Here is a 21,579-nt window from a genome sequence, read left to right as displayed (position 1 = left end):
GAAGTGGCTGGGGAGAGGGAAGTCTGGGCCTCCCTTCTGAAGCTGCTGCCCCCGCGACCCGACCCCGGATAAGCGGAAGAAAATGGATGGATAATTCAATATGCAAATGCACACCATTGCATTCATGTAAGCCTGAAACATCTGACTCCATTAAAAGACGCACAAGTGTTTAAAGGTGGGTAAAATCTTGGTTAATTATAGCCAATGCTTTACAGGTAAAAGTTTCATAGTCTGAGTTTTAGTTCACTGGACATATTTTGAATGATGGTTTCTATGATAGAGAATGTTGAATGTTTAAATGCAGTTCTGCAGTGGAATATTTTCTAGCTTAAGTATTTAAAAAAATAAACATAAATCAGTTAAACTCAATTATATTTTTTCAGACATGAGAATGACTAATAAATTGACTTCTTAACCACTATTTGTAAGACCTTGATCATATAATGGATGCATATTTTATTTGAAAAGCATGTGCCCATACTGTCGGAAGGTATGAGATATGACAAAAATTATAGGGATTTTATAAAGTGAAGCTGTTGTTGGAGGAAGTCAATTCCTCTAACATCAGGTTACAGTTGAGGTTACAGATTGTTTTATTTTATTTTTTTACATTTTATAAATATTGTAGTTGCATTTAAATTCTGTTACTAGAAAAATTCCCAGAGTCTCTGTACAAAATTAATTAATATATGCCAACTTTTTCCATTGTTGCTTAATATGTTTCTTATTTCAAAAACACGTGGAGGAAGCCTGTTTAGAATTTGGAAACATGATTTGAATGAGCCACTCTTACATATAACCCAGAAATACAAACGGGGCAACAGCAGCCCGCTTCAGCGTCTCAGCAACCCACAGATTGCAGCTGAGCAGTTTCATGTCAGGCCAATAATAAAAAATAAGGAACAAGCAACCAAGTATTGACTATTTTGGAATGTCTATCATGTTTTAATTAGGTATGTAATAAGTACATTCATACATACTTACATAGGTAGATAGAACATGTTGTTGTAATATGGAAATTGGTCATAAATCACTCAAGAACTTCAAAGATGTTTGTTTGGAAAAGGTAGGATGGAATTTAATCTGAAATAGCAGGCTGTCTTTTATAAAGGTAACGAGGAAGATGATTGCATCCAGGACACCACAAGGACAGGCCAGATGTTTTATGGTTGACGCTAAATAAATGTTAATTTGGAGAAGTAGAAAGATGTTTGTTTTGGTCTTATTTGAAATGGAGATGGCAAAACAGATAGGAAGATCGTGCAAAGTTCAAATTCACTTTTGAAGGATTGTTCAACTGATTTATTTATTAAGTTGTTAAAATAATTGGTTTTTGAACCTTCATTTAATGTTGCTCAATCTGACTTCAAAACAAAGTGCTGTACATGTGACTGTAGGGGCTCTCCAAAGAAAATCATAACCAAACAGAGCTGGTTCAAACTTTTTGTTTGAAGTAGTTTTGATATTCACCACCAGCATTCATTCTCTGCTGAATACAGTTAAAGGCTTAAAATAAATGTACAGTAAGTACACACTCCTACATGTCTTACTAAGGCTGAAAATTCCCTCATTTAAGATGAGTGACTGCTGCAGACTGCACTGCCGCAGACCGGTCATGTGCACGGTGAAATAAGCCTTTTCAAGACACAGAAATGGCAAAGTAAGAGCGTAACACATTACTGATAGTTTATTTATGAATTTTCTCCCACTTTTCATGAACAGTAGTCATTTTAGACAGCCGGTGTGAATTGTTGGGCTCTGGAAGTTTTACTTGTATTTCACAGCAGAAGGAATTCAGAAGTTGTTCAAGTCACGCTACAGTGTGAATGGTGAGCTCTGGGAAGAAAAGGGTGAGACAGACAGAGAGGTCCTTCTGACAAGGGAGGAAACCTTCACTTGTCAATCATGCCACTTCTCTTTCAATAACTGCTTAATCCTGTGCTGAAAGCTGCTAGGCGCTGGATCCAGAAGCAGACGGGAGGTTAAAGGTTAGGTGAATGAAGAAACCTCCCCCTTGCTCCTAAAGGCTTTTTCCATTACTGGTGCATATCTGGCTGAAAGGTAAGGTTTCTAATCATCTCATTGTTTTTTATGAAACCAGACATCTGAGCTTTTAATATCAAAGCTGCAGCTCAGCAAGTCACAGTGATACAGATGAAAGTGATACCGAAGGGGAAATGCAGACGACCGTTATCAACTTTTGCAGATGGCATAAAATGTCTCTGCCTGAGAGCAGGTCCTTAATACCTTGCTAACCATTTTGAAAACAATACAATGCTTTCTGCAACGCATGTCTGAAAAAGACGGGCAAAAAAAATCAATTTGCGTTTAAACTATGTGGGTATAAACATGAAATAATGAAATGAGCACAAAGAAGATAATACACTTGTTTTGTACATAAATACATTTGAGCTTATGTAAGCCTTGTCATCTCCATGACAACAGCTTTACTGGTAACATGGAGACAAGTTATTTGTGTACAGCCGCGGCAGGATCTTCCAATTGAATTAGGCTGCACCTGTGCACATTATGGATAGGAATAATAGACTGAAAGCAACTGTTACAGTGAGCCTTTTGAAGGCGAGATATGAGCATGAGTTTGATTTTGAGTTGCTTTGTTCACCACTGAGAAAATGCTTCTGCTCATGAGAAGTGATTTAGAAATGTTTTGGGAGTGAAACTTTTATAATTGATCATCTTGGAACCTTTTTCTCATTGTTAGTTTATGATGTAGGTCAGGGTTTAAAATACCCCTGACCTACTTATTGTTTTTTCAGGTGTATCCTAATTGTCTCGGATCCTTTAAGACATTGAATTAATTATTATATAGATTATAATTATGCCCATATTCTTGTGTTGGTAATCTATTACAAATGCATGAAATTAATAGAGCATGTTCTCAAGTTAGCAAAACTTCAGAAAAATAGCAGATACTATCATGATGCGCATTTAGTAGTGAGTTTGAAGATAGGTCAGTATTTATATAGTACATCATTATAAGTGCAAATTGCATTGAAAATATTGACACATCTATGGTGTTTAAATTAATATTTTATCATATTTGTCAAGAAGTATCCTAAAAAAAATTATATATATATATATATATATATATATATATATATATATAACACACACACACACACGTGTGTGTGGATGAAAAGGTTTGGTCTGATATTAAATCAGACTAATCATTTCCTATTTTAGGTCAGTCAGGATTGACCTAAAATAGAAATTATTTAGCTCGAACTAAATTCAATAAAGACAAACTGAGTTATTACAAAATGAAGTTTTCTAATAATTTATTGATTAAGAGGTGAATAAAGCTATTCAAGCTGTTTTGACCCTCTGGGAAAAAGCAATTGAAATTATTTTGGTATGAGTTGTGTATATCAGTCCAAGAACACACACAAAAGACCTTGTGACAATTATGCCAATGGATTGAAATGCCTCTCAAGTCTGGCTGAAACAGCAAGGTGAAAATGTTCATTTTTGACCCAATCTTCACTTTTCGGCAATATTAAGGATACTCTGATTATCACGAGGCCTCTATAAATAATGTCATGAGATTTTTCTGCTGTGTGTGGTGTGTTAAAAGAGTGGTGTGTCCTTTTGACGTCCAGACGTCAAATGGACGTCGGGACCATTACGAATATCAGGGATTTTAAACGTGTGCCATTGTCTTGACCTGATATCAGAGTGTGGAGTGTTCCCTGAGGAGAAACAAGCACACAGCCTGTTAAATGTGTTGACAATCAGAAAGTGAGGTTATGGAAAAACGGAGGGGAATCAAAAACACAGATGACAAAACAACTGCAATGGCCGGTGGACAACCTATCACCATTGCTTCTTCCTCATCAGTCATGTTCATTTACTCTGAACTCATGTTTCATTATGAGATTTCTTTGCTGACATTTGACTTGTTTTTGAGTGAAATCTGTTCACTCAGAAACAAAGTGAAAATATAATTCAAGCAAACAAATTCAGTCATGAGGAGTGGGCCAAAAACTCTAAGAAAATATTTCAAGAAGTTTGTGACCGGAATCATTCAGATTAAAACAGTATGAAAATAAATGTAAAATTCTGCATTCAAAGTAGTAGAAAAAAATCCAAATAAATCTGTCTTTCGTTCTAGTAATTATCTAATCTGAATTCCTTTGAAATCCTAAAGTATGTAAGGCATTACAACTGTATGTTAGCATTTAGTTTCAACTGTATGTCTATACAAGTCATTTCCCACTCAGAGGAATATTTACACCACCTTACAAAAACTGGGCAAGGTTGCAAGATAACAAAACCTAAGACTTCAAAAAACTTTGAAATTTCCATATGTGGGTTTTAAACGTAACCAAGGTCATTTAACATAAAATTATCAGAAGTTTTCAAAGTGAAATTCTAGTCTTTTCTTGGCCTATCCACCCACCCCCTGTACTTCCCCTCTAGCAAACAATGTGGTATCACAACACTTTCAAAACCAAATGTGATACTGACACAAACAGAACACCATCTATTGATTTCTCTCCAGAGACAGTTTAGTTATTTTTGGGTGGGGTGTCTATAAAAAAGGTGTTTGGTGAAACTGTCACAACAAAATGTTCTTGACACATAAAGCAAAAAAAAAAAAAGTCAGACTTTGGAGATCAGAGAGGTGTGGCAGCAAAAACTGCGCACCATAACTGAGGCTAAGGAGAGAAGCAAAAATCCGCTTTCAAACTGTGATGTTTTAAAGTAGTTTATTTGAGACCATCTTGAGTTACCTTGTGTTTCTCGTACCAGTCAGTCTTGTGCAATTTAAAGTTACCAATCAACCTACGAGCGATGCTTTTGGACCGTGGGAGGAAGTCGGCAAACTCAGAAGGAACCCATACGTGCACGGGGAGAAACTCCAAGCAAACTGCATGCACAAAGACTGAAACCCTGGATTTGAACCCAAGACTTTCTTGCTGCGTGTTGACAGTGCTATCAACTGTGCTATTGTGCAACTTGTAAAAAATATGCTGTTGATTTGATTCCATTATCTTTGGTTTTACTTTTCCATTATCTTTGATGGAAAAATAAAATCTGACACTGCACAGCAACACAAATGAAAATGAGGTTAAACCAAATTAGACATGCTTGTAAATATTGTAACAGTAAAGGCGGACAAAACGCTTTTGACTGTGGAGATGAGAAAAACACTTCCTTTTTGTAGATGCCAATGATGCTGAAGGAGGAGAATGAGATCCATGAATTTATGTGACTGAACCGAGTAAGATAAAAGCAAAACCATGTAATGCACTGTGGCAAAAGGCTCACATCAGGCCAGGGAAAAGAAATGGTAAAATTGTGCATCTAATAAAAAAAAAGCCATGTTTTTTGTCAAATATTAATGAGTCTATGAAAGGGTTTACTCATAGCAGGCGCTACTCTGAATTTATAAGGGGCTGCAGTACCACGGAATTGTGATAAATAACTTCTGCCTCTCACGACCACACCCTCTGTAGCCCTCTGTTTTTAATAGATGGGTACACAGCAAAAGCAGCGATGTCTGTGTCCCTCTTTTATGCTCAGGGCATTGTATGTACGTGTCCCAATGCACATGCACGCTTTGTGTTGGTGCAGCTCTGACTTATTTTTCACTTTTCCCTTTAACTTCCTGTGAGTCACCAGCAGTAGGGGCGGGGGGGGTTGAGGTGAGGGGGAATACTTCACAGCTGTACCTTTATTTTTATGTGAAAACACTGCTTAATGCACACAGAGAACAAAAGCAGGAATCTGGTACAATGTTTTGCTTCACTTGTAAATTCCTGTGCTCGTACCTAACTTGCTTTGCAACTCAATTGTAAAGTGCAGTTATAGAGCCGTTGCATAACCTTGCTTATTTAAGTATGTCATGAGCCTAGAGTGGCTTATGTAACTTTACAAGATGGTATAAATCTGTAGATCCTCTCCTCTTTCCACTTATCTAAAATCCAAGATACATCTTTTGTGCTGTTGGGAACTGCTTTCAGAAAATCAGTGAGAAAGTGCCCTTGATTATACTGCATGAGATTAGTATTGCTAAGGCGCTGGTTTCTCCACAATTAAAGCGATGTGCTGCAGTTGCAAATGCTTCCTGTCACAAGTGAGATGCAGAGAGATGAAAATGAAGATTATTCAGGTTCTTCAGATGTTCATAATTAATGTTTTCAAGTCTCCACAAAAGCAGCAAAAAAAGTATTTTAACTATAGAGAATCATTTCTGACTAAAGGAACCGCGAGATTAGATTTACTGAACAGAACAAAAGTAACTTGTAAGTGTGTCAAAAACACATTAAAATTAAACTTCTGTATGACTCTGCCTTATAAAATTGAGTTTTGTAAAAATAACGTTGGAAGACTTGAGAAATGTTGATTGGAATATGTGGTTATATCGACCTTGTGTTAATCAAAGGGCATTCGACATTTGGTAGGAAGTGTTGTTGGTCTTCCCAATTCAATATTTATTTTAGGAAATAAGTTTTCTACCTCTGTAATAGTTAAAAAAAAACCTTGTTGATTTCAACACAAGTGATATTATTCTGTTGATTCTGCAGCTGAGAATCAACTTGAACACATAAGGACTGGAGATGGAGATTAGTTTATTTAATCTACAGATTAGCTTATTTAATTAAATATGCTACAATCTTGCATATTTATATGATGTTCATTAATATGTTAATATGTATTGTATTAATATGTATGTATTAAAAATAGTTGAACCAACTTAATTGCATTGTTTCAGTTGGTAATAAGTAAATCAATTGATTTACTTCATTTATCCAACTTCATTTATTCATATGTCTTAACAAATTTAAGTCAGTCTTACTCAAATCCTTTAGTTTACTTCAAATAAAGAATTAAAAAACAAAGTAATCTTTTTAAAGATTTTTTTGGCTCATGCAACCTTTATTTGAGAGTATTTACACAGGAAAGTGGGTGGAAGAAGACATGCGGCAAAGGTTATCAGGCCAGAAATTGAACCTGCAATGGCTCCATCAAGGACTAAGGAATCCATATGTTCTTTGTGCTCTACCCACAGCACCTCAAGTCAGTACAGGATCGGTCACTGCGGAGCTTGCGTCGTGACGTCAGACCTAGGCTACCAATGTGGCACCTAACTTAATTGCTTCAAATAAAGTCAAAGTCAAAATTCAACATAAGTAAGTTGTCATCACTAAACAAAAAGAATTAAGTGTGATTAATGTAGATAAGACCATAACATGAACTACTGCCCAAATACACTAGAGTGTAGCAATATATTCTGCTACAAATTTGGTCTACTTCAATCCATTAATTTATTATCTTGTTTAGCTAATATGACAGCTGTCATGCTAATTAAAGTCCATTACTGATTGGATGAACAAACTCCCTGTTATGTCTCTTCTCAAGGACTGCCAGCTGCTAACAGGAGAGCTGAATGCAGGAACATTTCTAGAAAAACGCATCAAAAATCCTTGCCCAACTGAGATAGCCGTGGCCAATTCAGTTAGTCAACAAATGGTTAGCTCCATTATGTGAACAATCAATGTGAAAAGAAAAAGAAACGCGCAACACATCTGAATAATTTAATCCAAAAATAAAACCTTCACATGATAGAACATGACGTCTAATGGCTACTATTCAATGTGAATTCAATGTTTTCACAACTGGACTCGTGTAAAAACAATTTTTGAACACTGGAGCAAATGTGTCTTGAAGTGCATCAGATTTAATTTTACTAGCTGCAGCACATAACAACAAATACAATTTCTTTAAAACATCTGAACTATCCTTTTCTTATAAAATTTAACCATAATGTTCCAGTAATGAAAGTTAAAGAGGAGCACTTGATTCAGAATTGACACTTCTACTCCATCCCTGTCTCTCTTGTTTTATTCATAATTTAAACACATTATTTTGTGGCAATTTTCCCCTTTCAATCTGTGTCTAATTTTTTACTTCCAAAAAGCTTTCAAATGCTGTTCGTCAAATCAGGATGGTATTTTAAATATCATGTTATATCAAACTGGCTCGTTGCCTGAGCCACAGGTCGGCTAGGCAACAAATCTAAACTCTCCAGATGGCTGATACATTTTTGAGCATGAGCTAATGAACCTTTTCTGATCATCACTGAATACCATATTATTTATCATTTGCAAAATGTGCCTATTGTGCCTCCTACCCAGATCTTTCTTATTTTTTCAAATTCTTGGCAAAATTAAATTTGAATCATAGTCTGACAAATTAAAAGTTGGAGACAATTGGGTTATTTGCGTGTTGTAGACAATTATAGAAAATCACAATACCTGTTCCAGAACATAACCTGTCCTGGACATATGAATATGCCTCTAAAAAGCAATCATATCTGAAGGTTTTTATAACTCAGAGATCTTAGAAAATATGTAACACTCTGTTGTATTGCAAAACCCACATGAAACCAGTTTGTGATTTAGTGATTAAATGTTGCTTAAGTTTCTGTGATGTGTACGTAATTTATGTTAAAATCGTGATAATACTGTCATTAAATATGACAGTATTATCAGTATTGTGTCTGTACACAAGAAAAAGCACTTTTGCATCACCTAACTTCTTAAAAGTAGGCATTTGCTTTGAAAAGCAGCTGTAACAGGATGAGCTGCTACTCATTAGCAACAGTTTATAGTTTGTTATGTGGAATGTTTGACAGTTATTAGTGTTATTGGGAAGCACTACAACTTCTTGAAACTTTTCCCTTTGCAACTATTCCAAAATAAGCTTGAAAACATTAAACTCTGCACTGCCAAAAAAATACCTAAATGTAGTCAATTTAGCATTTGTAATAAATTATTTTCATGTACAGTGTAGGTTTAATCTGACCTTAAGAAACTAGGTCACAGCAGACGGGGTTGCACAGAGTAACTGAACTGCTTTGATCTTTTTTTGGAGCTGTGTGCTTAGCATTTCCTTTCAGTAGACCATGTGCAGTATTTACAGCACCTTGCAAAATATTCACACACCATTACATTGTCACATTTTGTCAAGATACATTATTTTATTACCAAAAAAACATGATGTAACTGTAAAATGAAAAGAAAAAATATATGATCTCAAAATGTGAATACAAAATGTTAATGTGTGGCAGGCATTTACATTCTCTGATTCTATACTTTGTCAAGCCACCTTTTAAGTACCTTTCCACATGTAATTAGCTGAAGTGTTATTCTGTGCCAGTATATTGTGTCAATAATATTAACAATTTTATTACGTTCAAAATGTACTATTCATCTCAAGTGAGGGACGAAAACAACAAGTCACGCTAAATTGCACAACTGGCAGCATATCTGTATTTACCCCTTTGTGTAAATTTCAGTTTTTTACTCTTCTCTCTCTAGTTTGCACAAATTTTCTGGATTTGGATCGGAGCCCTTGTAGTGAAACCAGTGTTTTTGAAACAGGTGCTAAATCTAAATTAAGAAAAACTTAACTTGACTGATTTACACCTAAATATACATTCTCTATGCGCTATCCATGTTAAATACTACATTGATAAGGACACAGATGTCTGCCTCTTGTAAATGACTTTAATTCTGAGTGAAAAGGCATCTACAATCATAAAAAGGTGATAATTTTGTTTTGTTTTGTTACTGCTTGCGTTCCAACATCGAATGGAGGGATTGGCAGTTAAATAGCCGACTCTCTTTTCAGAGGACGTGAATTATATGACAGGGCGTTAATTACAGTGAATGGAAATCATTTTTATGGCCATTATTGCAGAGGTTGCATTTTACGGTTAACAAATAACCACAAATTATATTAAATTACAATATTTCTGACTCCAAAAGTGGAACAGATGTTAGCACAGGCATGCAAGAAGAGTGGAGGGATTATTAAGGGTTTAAGGGTTTATGAAAATAGCCAGTCTACTGTACTGCACTGTGGAGTGCAGATCTCAAATTCAAGAGCAGACAAGAAACATTGCTGAAGTGTGTTTCTCTGTCTTCTGTTTTTGCCTTTTTCCCTTCACATTCAAATGACCTCTGAAGGAAACCACTGGGATTTGCCTGGTAGATATTACAGTATTTTGTCTGTGTCTGCTCAGTGCAAGACTCCACTGCTACCCTCCCCCACAATCTGAGCTGACCTTTCATATTTAATATACCATGTTGGGGAAAGGTCACTACTGTTTTGGCTTCTCTCCGCTGGTTTTGTTTTGTGACTGGAAAACGCTCACGGGCTCAACGATATCTAAATATTTTCATGCTGCTGTCAGAAACATGTAAAAAGGCCAAGTAATCGCATTACATTTTCAGTGAGAAAATTCAGAGAATTTTGTCCTCACCAGGCTGATCCGGTTGCAACCGAGTATGCATAACTCCATAATTTTAGGTGACTGTGAACTCCCGTGAATTTCCTTGAATTCTGTTTCACTGCAATCATCTTTCTGTTCCTCCAACCTCGGGTCATAAGTAGGAAAAGCTTGAAATTGGCATAGGACCGTGTCATTAAGCGGAAAATGTGATACTTTTTCCTTATCAGGAAGTGCATCACCTCTTCAAAGCATTAAATTATTAAGTTATGAATATGAAAAGAAGTGCTAAGATGGTAGATTTTATTACATTTAATTTTTAAATCCAGTAATTGCCTGTATGCCAGGAAGGAGCAGAAACAAATGCAGCATTTTTGTGAAACCACATGCATCATTTGCCACAATGAATGAGTTATTTAATTACAAAAATATCATGTTGTATGGTGGTTCAAACATGCCACTCTTCCTCTACGTTGAGCATACTCTTGTGGCAATTTTGACCTTCAACATATTTTACTCATGCACTGGAATTTTAGACTTTATTTCATCAGTCTGTCTTTCATTCTGTCATCGTCTGTCTTTGTGCTGGTTCTGTTTTAAGACTTTAGATTGCGAAAGGCTCCAGTTAAGTCGCCTTCCCCTCCCCTCCATTTTGCAATGAGATGGAAACATTAATCAATTAGGTTGGCCCTTAAAGGATCTGAAGGAGATGAAGCTCCCCTCTCTCTGCAAATGAAATGCCACAGACTTTTTAAATCCAGTCAAAGGGCATTTTTCCCCAATCTTGCTCTCTTCTCTTTTTCCCCTCCAACTCCCTTTCATTCCCCACTCTCTGTTTCATTCATCTTCAGCCCCATCCCCCCTCTTATTTCTCATGTGCAACATAAGTAGAAGGTCGGGGAATGAGAGGATGATAAAGAGGAGGGTTTATTCAGGAGAGGTATGAAAAAATGAAGGCGTAATGGGTTTGAAAAACATGAGTTCAAATTACCATTTCTGTAATTAAAAGTACTCTAAAACAGGAGAAGTTGGATTGTTTTGTAACAATGAAACAGAAAATGTCCACTGCTTTTTATTTGGTTGCATTAGAATGTTGGATTCAAATTACAAAGTGGGATTTTGTTGAAATACATGTCACATGAGCAAAGTTATACCATAAAACACAATGTTTTATCATTGGTAACATATGTTTTATAGTCTAAGAAAAATGCATTCAAAACCAACAATAAATAAAGAATTTGGTTGGTTTTCATTTAGAGAAAATCAACTTCAGCTAATCACAAATGTGGAAAGGGGTCATGCAGAGGGTGGAACATAGTCCATGAATGACATTTGTTTCAATGGACGATTGTCCAAAGGAACAAGAGACAACATAGTCTCATTATTGAATGTCAGTTGCCAGAAAAGGTTAGCAAAGGTTCAACAGTAAAAAGCCCTTTGTGGTGTGCTTTCCACAGCCTCACAGACTCTTTCACACACAATTTATTCACACAAGGTTTGATACAAGACTAAACTGGGCTTTAATGAACAGAACTGCAAATTCTGCAAAGTGTACTTAGCTGCATAATTGTTGTTATTTTGGAACAGCCACAAAGTGTGTTTTCACACCAGTCTGGTAACTCTTTTATTGTTAGCCATTTGAAGTGTTACTCATACAGTTCAGGACAGAAGCCTGCATACGTCGAATTATCAACAGTAATTTCATACTACATTTTGTTCCTTTCAGTGTAGACTGTTGAAGCAACATGTAGTTCAAATAGTTTTTTATATGAATAATGCAGGGCATAAGTTTTAATGTTGCTATAGCTTTTTCCCAAATCTACCTGATGAATGCCTCTCGTCCCCTAAAAAGTTGCACCTTAGATGCCTGCTTTTGTAGCCTTCAACAGGATTTTGGCAATATATTTATACCAGAGTTTATTGAAATTGGTTGATTTTCTGGCAAGGACTCAACTTTACCCATGGTCAATTCATTTTCAAAACAGTTTAAAACTGTTTTGTGTCCTTGGGTTGTAACACTTCCAGTCAAGCAGTAGATTTGAAGTGAAACTGAATCACGATCAATTACAGGAAGAGTTAGCTGCCTTCTTCACTGTTCCATCCACTTGTACAATGAATCCAGCCCCGCCACTGACTCCCAAACAAGCTCTCAACATGATGCTACTACCACCTTGCATGTCAGCTAGTACTGTCATCTATCATTCTGTTTGGTCAGAACCAATCAGAGGAGGCTGTCAGTCATGCTTGTGTACACACTGCTCACGCAGTACCCATTGCTCTCTGCTAGTCTACAGATAGTTCCCCAAAATGGAGTCTGCTATGAATGCTCAGGTTAGTAAGCATGGCCACCAATGACGGCAGATAAACGGTTTTTCTGAAATGGTAAGTTGTTTCTCTGCCATTAGCACATTGAGCAGAGCATACATGAGCATGACTGAAAGCGCTAAGACCTACCTTCTGGGTCTGATTGGTTGTTTTTGACTGGGAGCAATGCATTACTGCAGATGGCAATAGAAGCACTGCGAGGAGGTGGGGGAGCTCAGTCTTTTCTTAAATGATCTGTCTCATATTATTCTGCCACGACATAGAGACACTATAAAAGTTACATATTGCAGCTTTTTCATCTCCAAACATTGCTCTAGTTACTGAACCCAAATAAGTCAATCTTTTACTCATCTAACCATGAAGCCTTTTCTTCAGAAAGCATTACATTTGTCCATGTCGGCATCTGCAGATTTCAAGACAAGCATCAAGAATGATTTTGAAGCAGTTTTTTTCTTTTTCTTGGTCGATACCCTCATAGCTTGTGTTAATATTAAAACTACTTCACTGTTGACTGTGGTACTTTTGTTTCAGGATCTTTAGGACAGACTTGAGCCTTACAAGGTTGTTACTGCACACAGTTGTATATTCCAGCCACACAATGATTCCAAACCCACATCAAAGCCAGTTTTGGAAGGTTTCATTAAAGCCGCTCTGAAAGCCTTAACCTCAACCTTAGGAAAAAATGTGAATGATGGTCAAAAACCAGGTCTCTGCTAGGAAACCAACAAATAAACTCCACACATTCTAACAAGACAGGCTATGTGTGCATGGTCAAGGTACAACTTTCTCAGCATCATTTATTTAAATGATGCTAGTAGGATTCATATGTTTGAGCATTTATGATTAATTTTGTTCTAATATGGATTATACAAATTCACAATAAATGTTCTAATTGTTACTTCTTGAATCAATCTTATCAATCTACCCTGTAAAAAGAAACATTTTAATCCGTTACTAGTAGACCCAATTTAATTTCTATCAATAATGAGAATATGTACACATCTGACCAGAACTCTACCTGACTTTTTAAATGAAGAAAACACAGAAATGTCACTTTGTACAACAGTCATTTAGTTTTATCTATGATGAAAAGCAAGGAAGATTGAAACAACACAAATGTACTGAGACATAGGTGCTCGGAGCTGGAGCAATAATGGTACCTTGTTACCCAGAATGCTATCTCACTAAGCCCTCATGTCATCATTTGTGTTGTTTGTCCTGACAGTTGTGGCCTATTTAAATTAATTTTGCCATCCTCGGTTTATGATCGTACCTGCGTAGTTTGGAAAAGATAAACAGACATCATTTTACGTATATGGTTATGGAGGAAAAAGCCAAATTACCGACCTGGAGGGGCTTATATTCATGTTGCTGGAGCTGAGTGGAAATGTGAAAGTGGAAAATTAATCACCTCTGCACCACTCTGATGCAGCCTAAATTGGCATAAAGTGAAATTCATTGTATGAGAGGCAAAGTCAAAGGCAAAGTCATCCATAGAGGCATTTAAAAAGCCTGTTCACAGGCTTCTCTTTAACAAAGTGATCCACAGAACACAAATGACACAAATCAAAGCAGGGTGAATCTTATTTTAGCATAAACTGTTTCCGAGTGTTTTATTATTTTTATTATTTTTCCTACAAACAGGCTTCTTCTGTGTAACATGGGAAAACACAGTGTGCTTTTTTTGTTTAAATTCAAGTCATTAATGAGTCATCTCTCTGCTCAAGTGGACCTATTGAACTATTTCCTGTTTACCATTAGTTTTATGTTTGCAGCGCTCAGGACAGCCTTATATGGAATAACTGTCTGTGGATCAAGGCAATATAGTTGCATTACCAAAGAGAATGTTAAACAAAATAAAGAAATACGGCTTAAAATTTATATTCCAAACGGTATAAAGCAAAAAATAGACAACACTGACCTTGTTTGAAAAGAGAGACGTTGATTCATGAAAGTCCTGGTGGGATTTTTTAAAACTGAGAGCTTTGATTTTTTTTTTTAAGCATTAATATTTTATTTAAAGTGCTCGACAACAAACATCTTGTACTTTTGACAAAACCACACCTTGACAGCTTCACTTCCCATAACTAGCAGGGAACTGAAGCCCTTATTATAGCGACGTTAAATAGCACTTGCATAACTCATTTGTTGCTTATTTGTTACAGATGAGAGAGTAACCTAATGTGCTCTTCTTCATTCAGAGGAGGAGGAAATCAAAACCTCTGAAGTATGGATGAATTCAGTTTATAGTAGAAAACTTCACCGATATGGATGCGTCTTTTTCTTTTTCATATTTTTGATCATTTTGATGAAGAAAAATAATTTTTTTCTCTCTTTTCCGAAAGAGTTACCAACTGTCTTAACTAGTATGGATGCTGCACAGATGGTTCATCCAATCACCTGCCAAAAATTTTTCTAAAAATCTTTTCATTTTTTTAAAACAGTTTCTGCAGATGACTTCCCAGATGGTTTGGTGTGTCAAACGATCTGGTTTTTCAGGTTAGTCGCAATCCCAAAAAGAGCAGAACGATCAGAATGAGAGTGGAGTGGGCCAATGGGTTCACAGCACACTGATCCTGAACATTTGACTTTGCTTCCTGTTTTAAACAGATTGTCACTTTGTTTCTTTTTCGATTATTGTTCCAGTACCTTTCCTGCAATTTTATTACTGGTGACAAATAGGTCCCCTTTTCCCTGTTAATGACTACTCCCAGACTAAGCTCTATTTGTTCCCTGAGATATTGTAGATCATAAATTAACCAAGGTTCTTTATGTTTGTAATTTTACTGAGTTTATATGGAAAATCAGTCATCACTGAGGTATGTGCTGCTGCATTAAAGGATAAGTGGTAATTTTGGGGGGTTTGTTGGAAATAAAAATTCTGATAAATAGAAATAATTTAGTGAGACCAGAAGGGAGAGCTTGTTGGGGACTTTCATATTTTGCGAAGTCACAACTTTAAACTTCAATGTAGCTTATTGGGATATATTAATATTTATTTATTCTTACAAATAAAACCCTAAAATATCCTATGGACCTGTATTCAGCTCCCTGAGTCAATCCATTATAAAAGCGGCTTTTGTTGCAATTAAACCTGAAAGTCTTTTTGGATGTCTTGTCCAGCTTTGCACATCTAGAGACATACATTCCCATGTCAGATTCTCATTTAGATTTAGTTCTGGATTTTAACAGATATATTAACAGGGGATATTTAGAATATTTGTTTAAGTTCCAAGTGGCCTTTATTGAGCAGTAAATGGACAGAAACTAGGGAGGAGAGAGAAAGGGAAGACAAGCAGCATATGTCCCAAGATCAGAATCAAGCCCTGGACAACAGCACCAAGCACTGCAGCCTCTGCACATGATGCACACACTCTAGCCAACCAGTGCCTAAACTGGGCTATTCTAACATATGCTGTGTCTTTAGGGTCATTATTCTATAGGAGGATTTCTCAGTACATAGCTCCAACATCCCACTATCTACAGAAAAAACATAAAGCGTCTCCGTAGCATGATGCAGCCTACTTGTTTTGTGATGGTGATGATGTTTTTCTGTTGATTTTATTTTTACTTTTCACCACACAGTCTTTCTCATGTGAGCAGAAAACTTTGCAGTTTTCCCTCTATGGTTTCTGGTAAACCGTAAACATCACTTCTTGACACTTTCTTTCATCAATATTTTTCCTAGTTTTCTTGCTACTCTACAGAGCTGCCAGATTTAGCATGGCCTCTTGGCTGCTTTTCTGATTATTGCTTTCAATCCCCATTTTAGATGGAGGCCATGGTTTGTTAGCTTTGCTATACTCTTTTCATTTTTGGAATATGGATTGAGTAGCATTCCCCGAGATGTTCAAAGCTTTGGATCATTTTATGACCCAAATCTGCTTAAAAAGTCCCCACAACTTTGCCCCCGGCCTGTCTGATGTGTTAATTGGTCTTTGTAATACTTTTTGATTACTAATGTTTTCCAACACATTGTCGGGGGATTCACAGAACAACCTAAATTACACACAGTCGGACTCAATTTACTAAGTGGGTAGTGGGCAATCGTGGATTTTATTTAGAGGTATCAAAATAAAGGGGAATACCAATGCCACTTATTTTCACTTCACAGTAATGCGAAACTTTGTGTTGTTCTATCCCAAAGAACCTAGTAAAATACATCTAAACTTGTGGTTGCAGCAAGATGAAACGTGAAAACGTTCAAAGGAATATTTGAAAATATTTACATGCATTGTATATTGATGATACCTTTCAAACTTAAATGTCAGGAGCTTCCCAAAGGTAATTATGTGAAAATGGAAACGATCAAAAAACCCTGGTCAGAAGGATTTGTTTGCTGTAATGCCAATTGGGATATTTCAAATAAAATCTTATAACTGTATGAATATATTTTAACAAGATAGTTTTTTCTTTTTTTTAATCAAATTGTTCAAGTTTTATATTTCTTTATTATCTTTGACAGATTTCTATTTCATATCCATTTAACAACAGACTTTCAGATTTAATAAAAAAATTAATTTAAGTCTGTGAAGGAAATATAAACACATTTGTGCTGTAATGACAGAGCAGGAAGCAGGGAAGCTTGTACTTGGTGTATGAGGACATTTTAAGTTTTGTTGAAGACGCAGGTTGCTTTTCAAAAGAATAATTTGCTTTTGTAAAAATAAATATGCTTTTATCTATTCTTACTCTGCAATTTCCATAAATCATAATTTCTCTATATATGAAAATATTTTTAGGGCAAAATAATATAAAGTTTCTTATAAAGTCAGCTCTTGCTGGCATCATCTAATTAGTGGCGGGGTAGTGACAGTTAACAGGAAATAATGCAGCATATTTTCCATTTCTTTTCCAATGACATAGCAGGAACGCTTTCCATTACAATAAAAACTGTTTTTCCTCTAATAACTCTGAACAGACGATAGTATTTATTGAGACAACTCTAAATAATATAACTTGCATAAGACATTGGAACATTTTCTATAGACTTGCGTGACCTTTCCTCTGCCTGTCATATTCCTTTGATAACTGTACTGTTGTCTAATAAGTCATTGCATCTGTGTATCATCTTCTTGCTGCTGACTGTGTCTTTTTCCCTGTAACTAAGGCTCTTTTATTTGCAAGTTTTTGATCCACAATTTTCTTTCGACATGGCACAATTTCCTCTGTCACTGGCCAGTGTTCAAAACTCCACAAAACTAAACACATTCCTTTCCAATGAAGCCACAAGTCTACATGTGCCAAATACCCCTGTGTACTGTATCTTCTGCAGTAACACAGAACGAGAAAGTGGAAGAGAGGGAGGTTGGTTGGACAAGTGACACTGTGACAGAAAGCGACAGACAGTAAAGAGTCACTCAAACAGCGAATCATAGGCAAAAAAAAAAAGAGAGAGAGAGAGAAGAAATCAGTGTCCTTGTGACGCTTAACCTTATGAGCTTGGAGGTACGACAGCCTGAACTGGCAGCTGATGGTGGACCACAAGAGAAAACCCATGGTGCAACCCATCTGTGCTTTGCATTAAAGCAGGCTCACACCCCAAGGCCAAAGCCACCACGCCGTGTAATAGCAACATCCACCGAGGCTGAGTCCTGAGGGGGCCAACGAGTCGCCCACTGGGATGACAATGGCAGTTTGGTTAACACATACACACTATCACACAAAGCCAAAGCATGGACCAAAACCAGAGGAAGAGAAAAAAAACACACACACACCCGCACGCATACTTTGTCAGTTGTGTGTAACTAACATGTAGCTCTGCTGTGCAAAAACACTTTAAAGACAAAAATGACTGAGTAAATAACACCAACCTATTCTTAAACCCAGTGTGAGACACTTTTCTCTGGGAGTGAGGTTATATTTTTCCTTTCAATACCTTTCTGCGACTCTGGTTGGACATTGTTCTGTGTGCACTTCCTGTTGTGCTGGCCGCTGTGTGAGTGTGTTTTGTAATCATCCAGGTGTGTAAATGTGATTGTGTGCGCAAGGGTCAAAATTGAAGCAGAGTTGCAAAGCATATTATCTAAGCTATCGTGTCTCTTCTCAGCATGCATTCTGCTGCCTGCTGTCATACATACATACAACAAAAGAACAAGCATAAGGAACATTTACAAAATAGCTGTAAGGCAAAAATGTTTAAAACAATGTATCAGACAGAGCTTTGCAAGAGCCTCGTGTTCTCTATTTGTGGTAAACAAAACATGAACATGTAACGTAATAGTAGATTTTGATATGACAGCATGACACATTTTAATATTTTTGTTTTGAAATATACATAATGTGTCTCTATTGGGAAGATTTTTTTTCTATATTTAAAGGGTCATGCTTTTTAATAAATATGTAATTTTATTGTTATGTCTATTTAAGCTTACCTTTGTAATTTAATATATATAATATTGGAAACATGAGGTTCATCTTGGGTTGAAATGCATTTCAGTCATTTGAAATTCTTGACCTATATGTAAAAGACTATGTTTGGCTGTAAACTAACACTGAACTTAATTGAACACAACATATGCATGGTGAAACATGGCAGTGGCATAGGGGGGTATACTTTTCTTCAGCAGGGAAGATGGCAAAATTAGTTCCACGTAATTATAATACACAACTCTATGGTGGTATATTGCATAAGAAACTAATAAACTACACCGATGACTGGGATTAAAAAGTCAGAATGTGAAAGGGATGTGAATACTTTTGCATGGCAAAAAGAAAAACAAGCCCAAGTAAAGCTACTGTAAGATTGTAATTTTTAAACTGCTGGATACTGGGTATACGTTAAAGTAGAAATATTCAGCTTCATAACATTAGCTTCATCTAAGCACATTTTCATTGTTTGCCTTTTAGATTTAAGTGATTATGGGCGTACAGGTGATAAAGACATTTTAGTCAATTTTTCAGCATAAAAGAAGCTGAGTGAAAGTCTTTAAATCAGTCTGTTTACACTGAGACCAGCTATAAATTACATTAAGACAGCTTTTTCAAGGACTTAGCAAACATTGTCCCATCCTGCAAATTGAAAGCCAATTTTTTATTTATTTTTTTTGTCCATTCTAATCATTCAATCAATCCGCTCATCCTCATTATGTTTCTTCACCCCCATCTGGCCGGTAGAGGTCGCAGCCGAGTAGCAGTTGAGTGGACGGGAACGCATGGATGCGTAAAGAGCATTAGAGCGCTCCCACATGACGAAGCTTCAGAGCGTCTGGAAAGCTGGAAGGGAGAGCGGGCGCTTTGGGAGCGACCGCTGACTATTTCATTCCTGCATCTTTACCTGCAGCGCAGCCCGGCTCGGTTCGGCTCCAACAACTTCACTAACTGTCCTGCTTCTTAGTTTCTGAGACCACCGCGGCGGCGACGCTCCCATCAATTCCTCCATCTCCCTAAGTGAACTTTATAGGGATGTTAGATATCGTGCAGCATCATTGTGCTGAATGTCCATATAGTGCCGAAGTATCTGTAGAACGGATATAGAAACTGAACGTCTGGAGAGAATCCTTTTTCTTCCACTTGTCGTACTTTTTGCCCGGTTTGACACACAACACAGAAGGGTGAGAAGCTGCGCGCGCGCGTGTGTGTGTGCGCGTGTGTGTGAGAGTGTGCAGGAGAGAGAGACATTGCACAGTTTTTTTTTTTTCCTTTGGAGCTACGCTTTCATGCCGTCAGTTTTGCGCTCTTTGAGATGGACGTAAGATTTTATCCAGCTCCCCCTTCCAGCGTGGGTTCATGTACGTTACCGACTGACTCCGGGCTGGACTATTATCATTCCAACAAGGTAAACAATTAACTCTACTAAAGTCGACTGAGATGTGTCAGTTTCAAGTGCAAGCGCGCAAACGTGTATTGGTTACACATGGCTGTGTAATAAGGCACTGGGCATTGAGGTTGGGCATGCGCTGCACTTTTGTTTCCCAGGGGATAAACATGCCATGAATCCGCAGGCTGCCGCCAGCTTTTATTAAACTTTTTGTTTTCCATCTCATATTTGCTGTCATTGACACCTGCCCTGAGATCGCGCTCATGCATTTTTATTCGTTTGCAGTTTGTTTTAATGTCGTCTTTAGTATATCGCTGTTGTGCCATGGAAGCAGAGTTGGAGCGCACCGCTCGCTTTCAGGCACTGCTTCTCTGATCAGACTGAACAAAACATTGGAGATGTGAGATTGCGCTTTAACGGATATTATTTAGCATGCAAACTTCCCTGAATGATTATAACTTATCTCTCTCAGTTGCTTAAATTATACTCATATCTGCCACGAACGAGTTCGCAGATGGCAATAATTTGCGCACAGTAATAAACAGTTACCAACATTTCGAAACGTGGTATTTATTATTTTTTTTTTTGCATTTGAGCCGTATGAAAAGACCCAAGGTTACAGCTGCGCGGCTTTTTTTTTTAAAGCTGAAATCTATTAGCACATTCTTGCATATGGTTATTAGAACTTTAGCAGAAAAACAAAACATTTGCGCACAGTGGTTTATTTTTTTTAAAGAGACAATCCAATTTAAGGGACCAACACTGAGATTTTTACATCAACATTTTCCTTTTAAATCAAGTTTTTGTATTTATGTTGTCAACAATTTCAAAACGTCTCAAAATAAACAGCTTTTACACAAGGTATTCGATTTACGCTCAAGAATAAAGATTTTTTCCTCTATAAAAAAGTTATATTCATTTTTCCTAGGTCATTTTCTGAATTTTTTTCTGATTGTATAGTTTGTGAAACTAAATAATTTGCTTAGTATTATCCATCATATACAAAAACCAAACATACACGCACACCAAACCCAGAAGTAAAAGTCACTTAAAGGCTCCTTCAGTTGTTGTGGTCAAGGTAAAACTTGTGTAAACAGCTATTAGACAGTATTCTGGGGAGAGATATCCACAGCCATTCATAAGAATTTGCTTGCCCTAGGACCTGGGGGGAAGCCAGCAGGCAGTTAACATTTGCTGATGACAAGGTGATACATGTGAAACATTATAGCACAGT

General features: G+C 36.8%; 1 protein-coding gene across 4 annotated transcripts in view; it reads left to right on the top strand.

The window, feature by feature from the left end:
* Positions 1-1,879: 1,879 nt before the first annotated feature.
* tox2 (TOX high mobility group box family member 2) overlaps positions 1,880-21,579 on the top strand; it is a 122,886-nt gene continuing 103,186 nt past the window's right edge. The window contains exon 1 of one of the 4 annotated variants that reach the window (XM_081606990.1): positions 1,880-2,061. Coding sequence is in view for 2 of the 4 variants with exons in the window: in XM_008408418.3 (XP_008406640.2) it covers positions 20,271-20,363 (93 nt within the window). In the remaining 2 variants the exon portion in view is untranslated. Of the gene's footprint in view, positions 2,062-19,707; positions 20,364-21,579 lie in introns of those variants that run through there. The other 3 variants (XM_081606989.1, XM_008408418.3, XM_008408421.3) reach the window with 3 other exon arrangements.

This window comes from Poecilia reticulata, chromosome 5, assembly GCF_904066995.2.
Source record: "Poecilia reticulata chromosome 5, P_reticulata-male-v2, whole genome shotgun sequence".
Lineage (NCBI taxonomy): Eukaryota > Metazoa > Chordata > Actinopteri > Cyprinodontiformes > Poeciliidae > Poecilia > Poecilia reticulata.
This window is presented reverse-complemented; position numbering and strand designations above follow the sequence as displayed.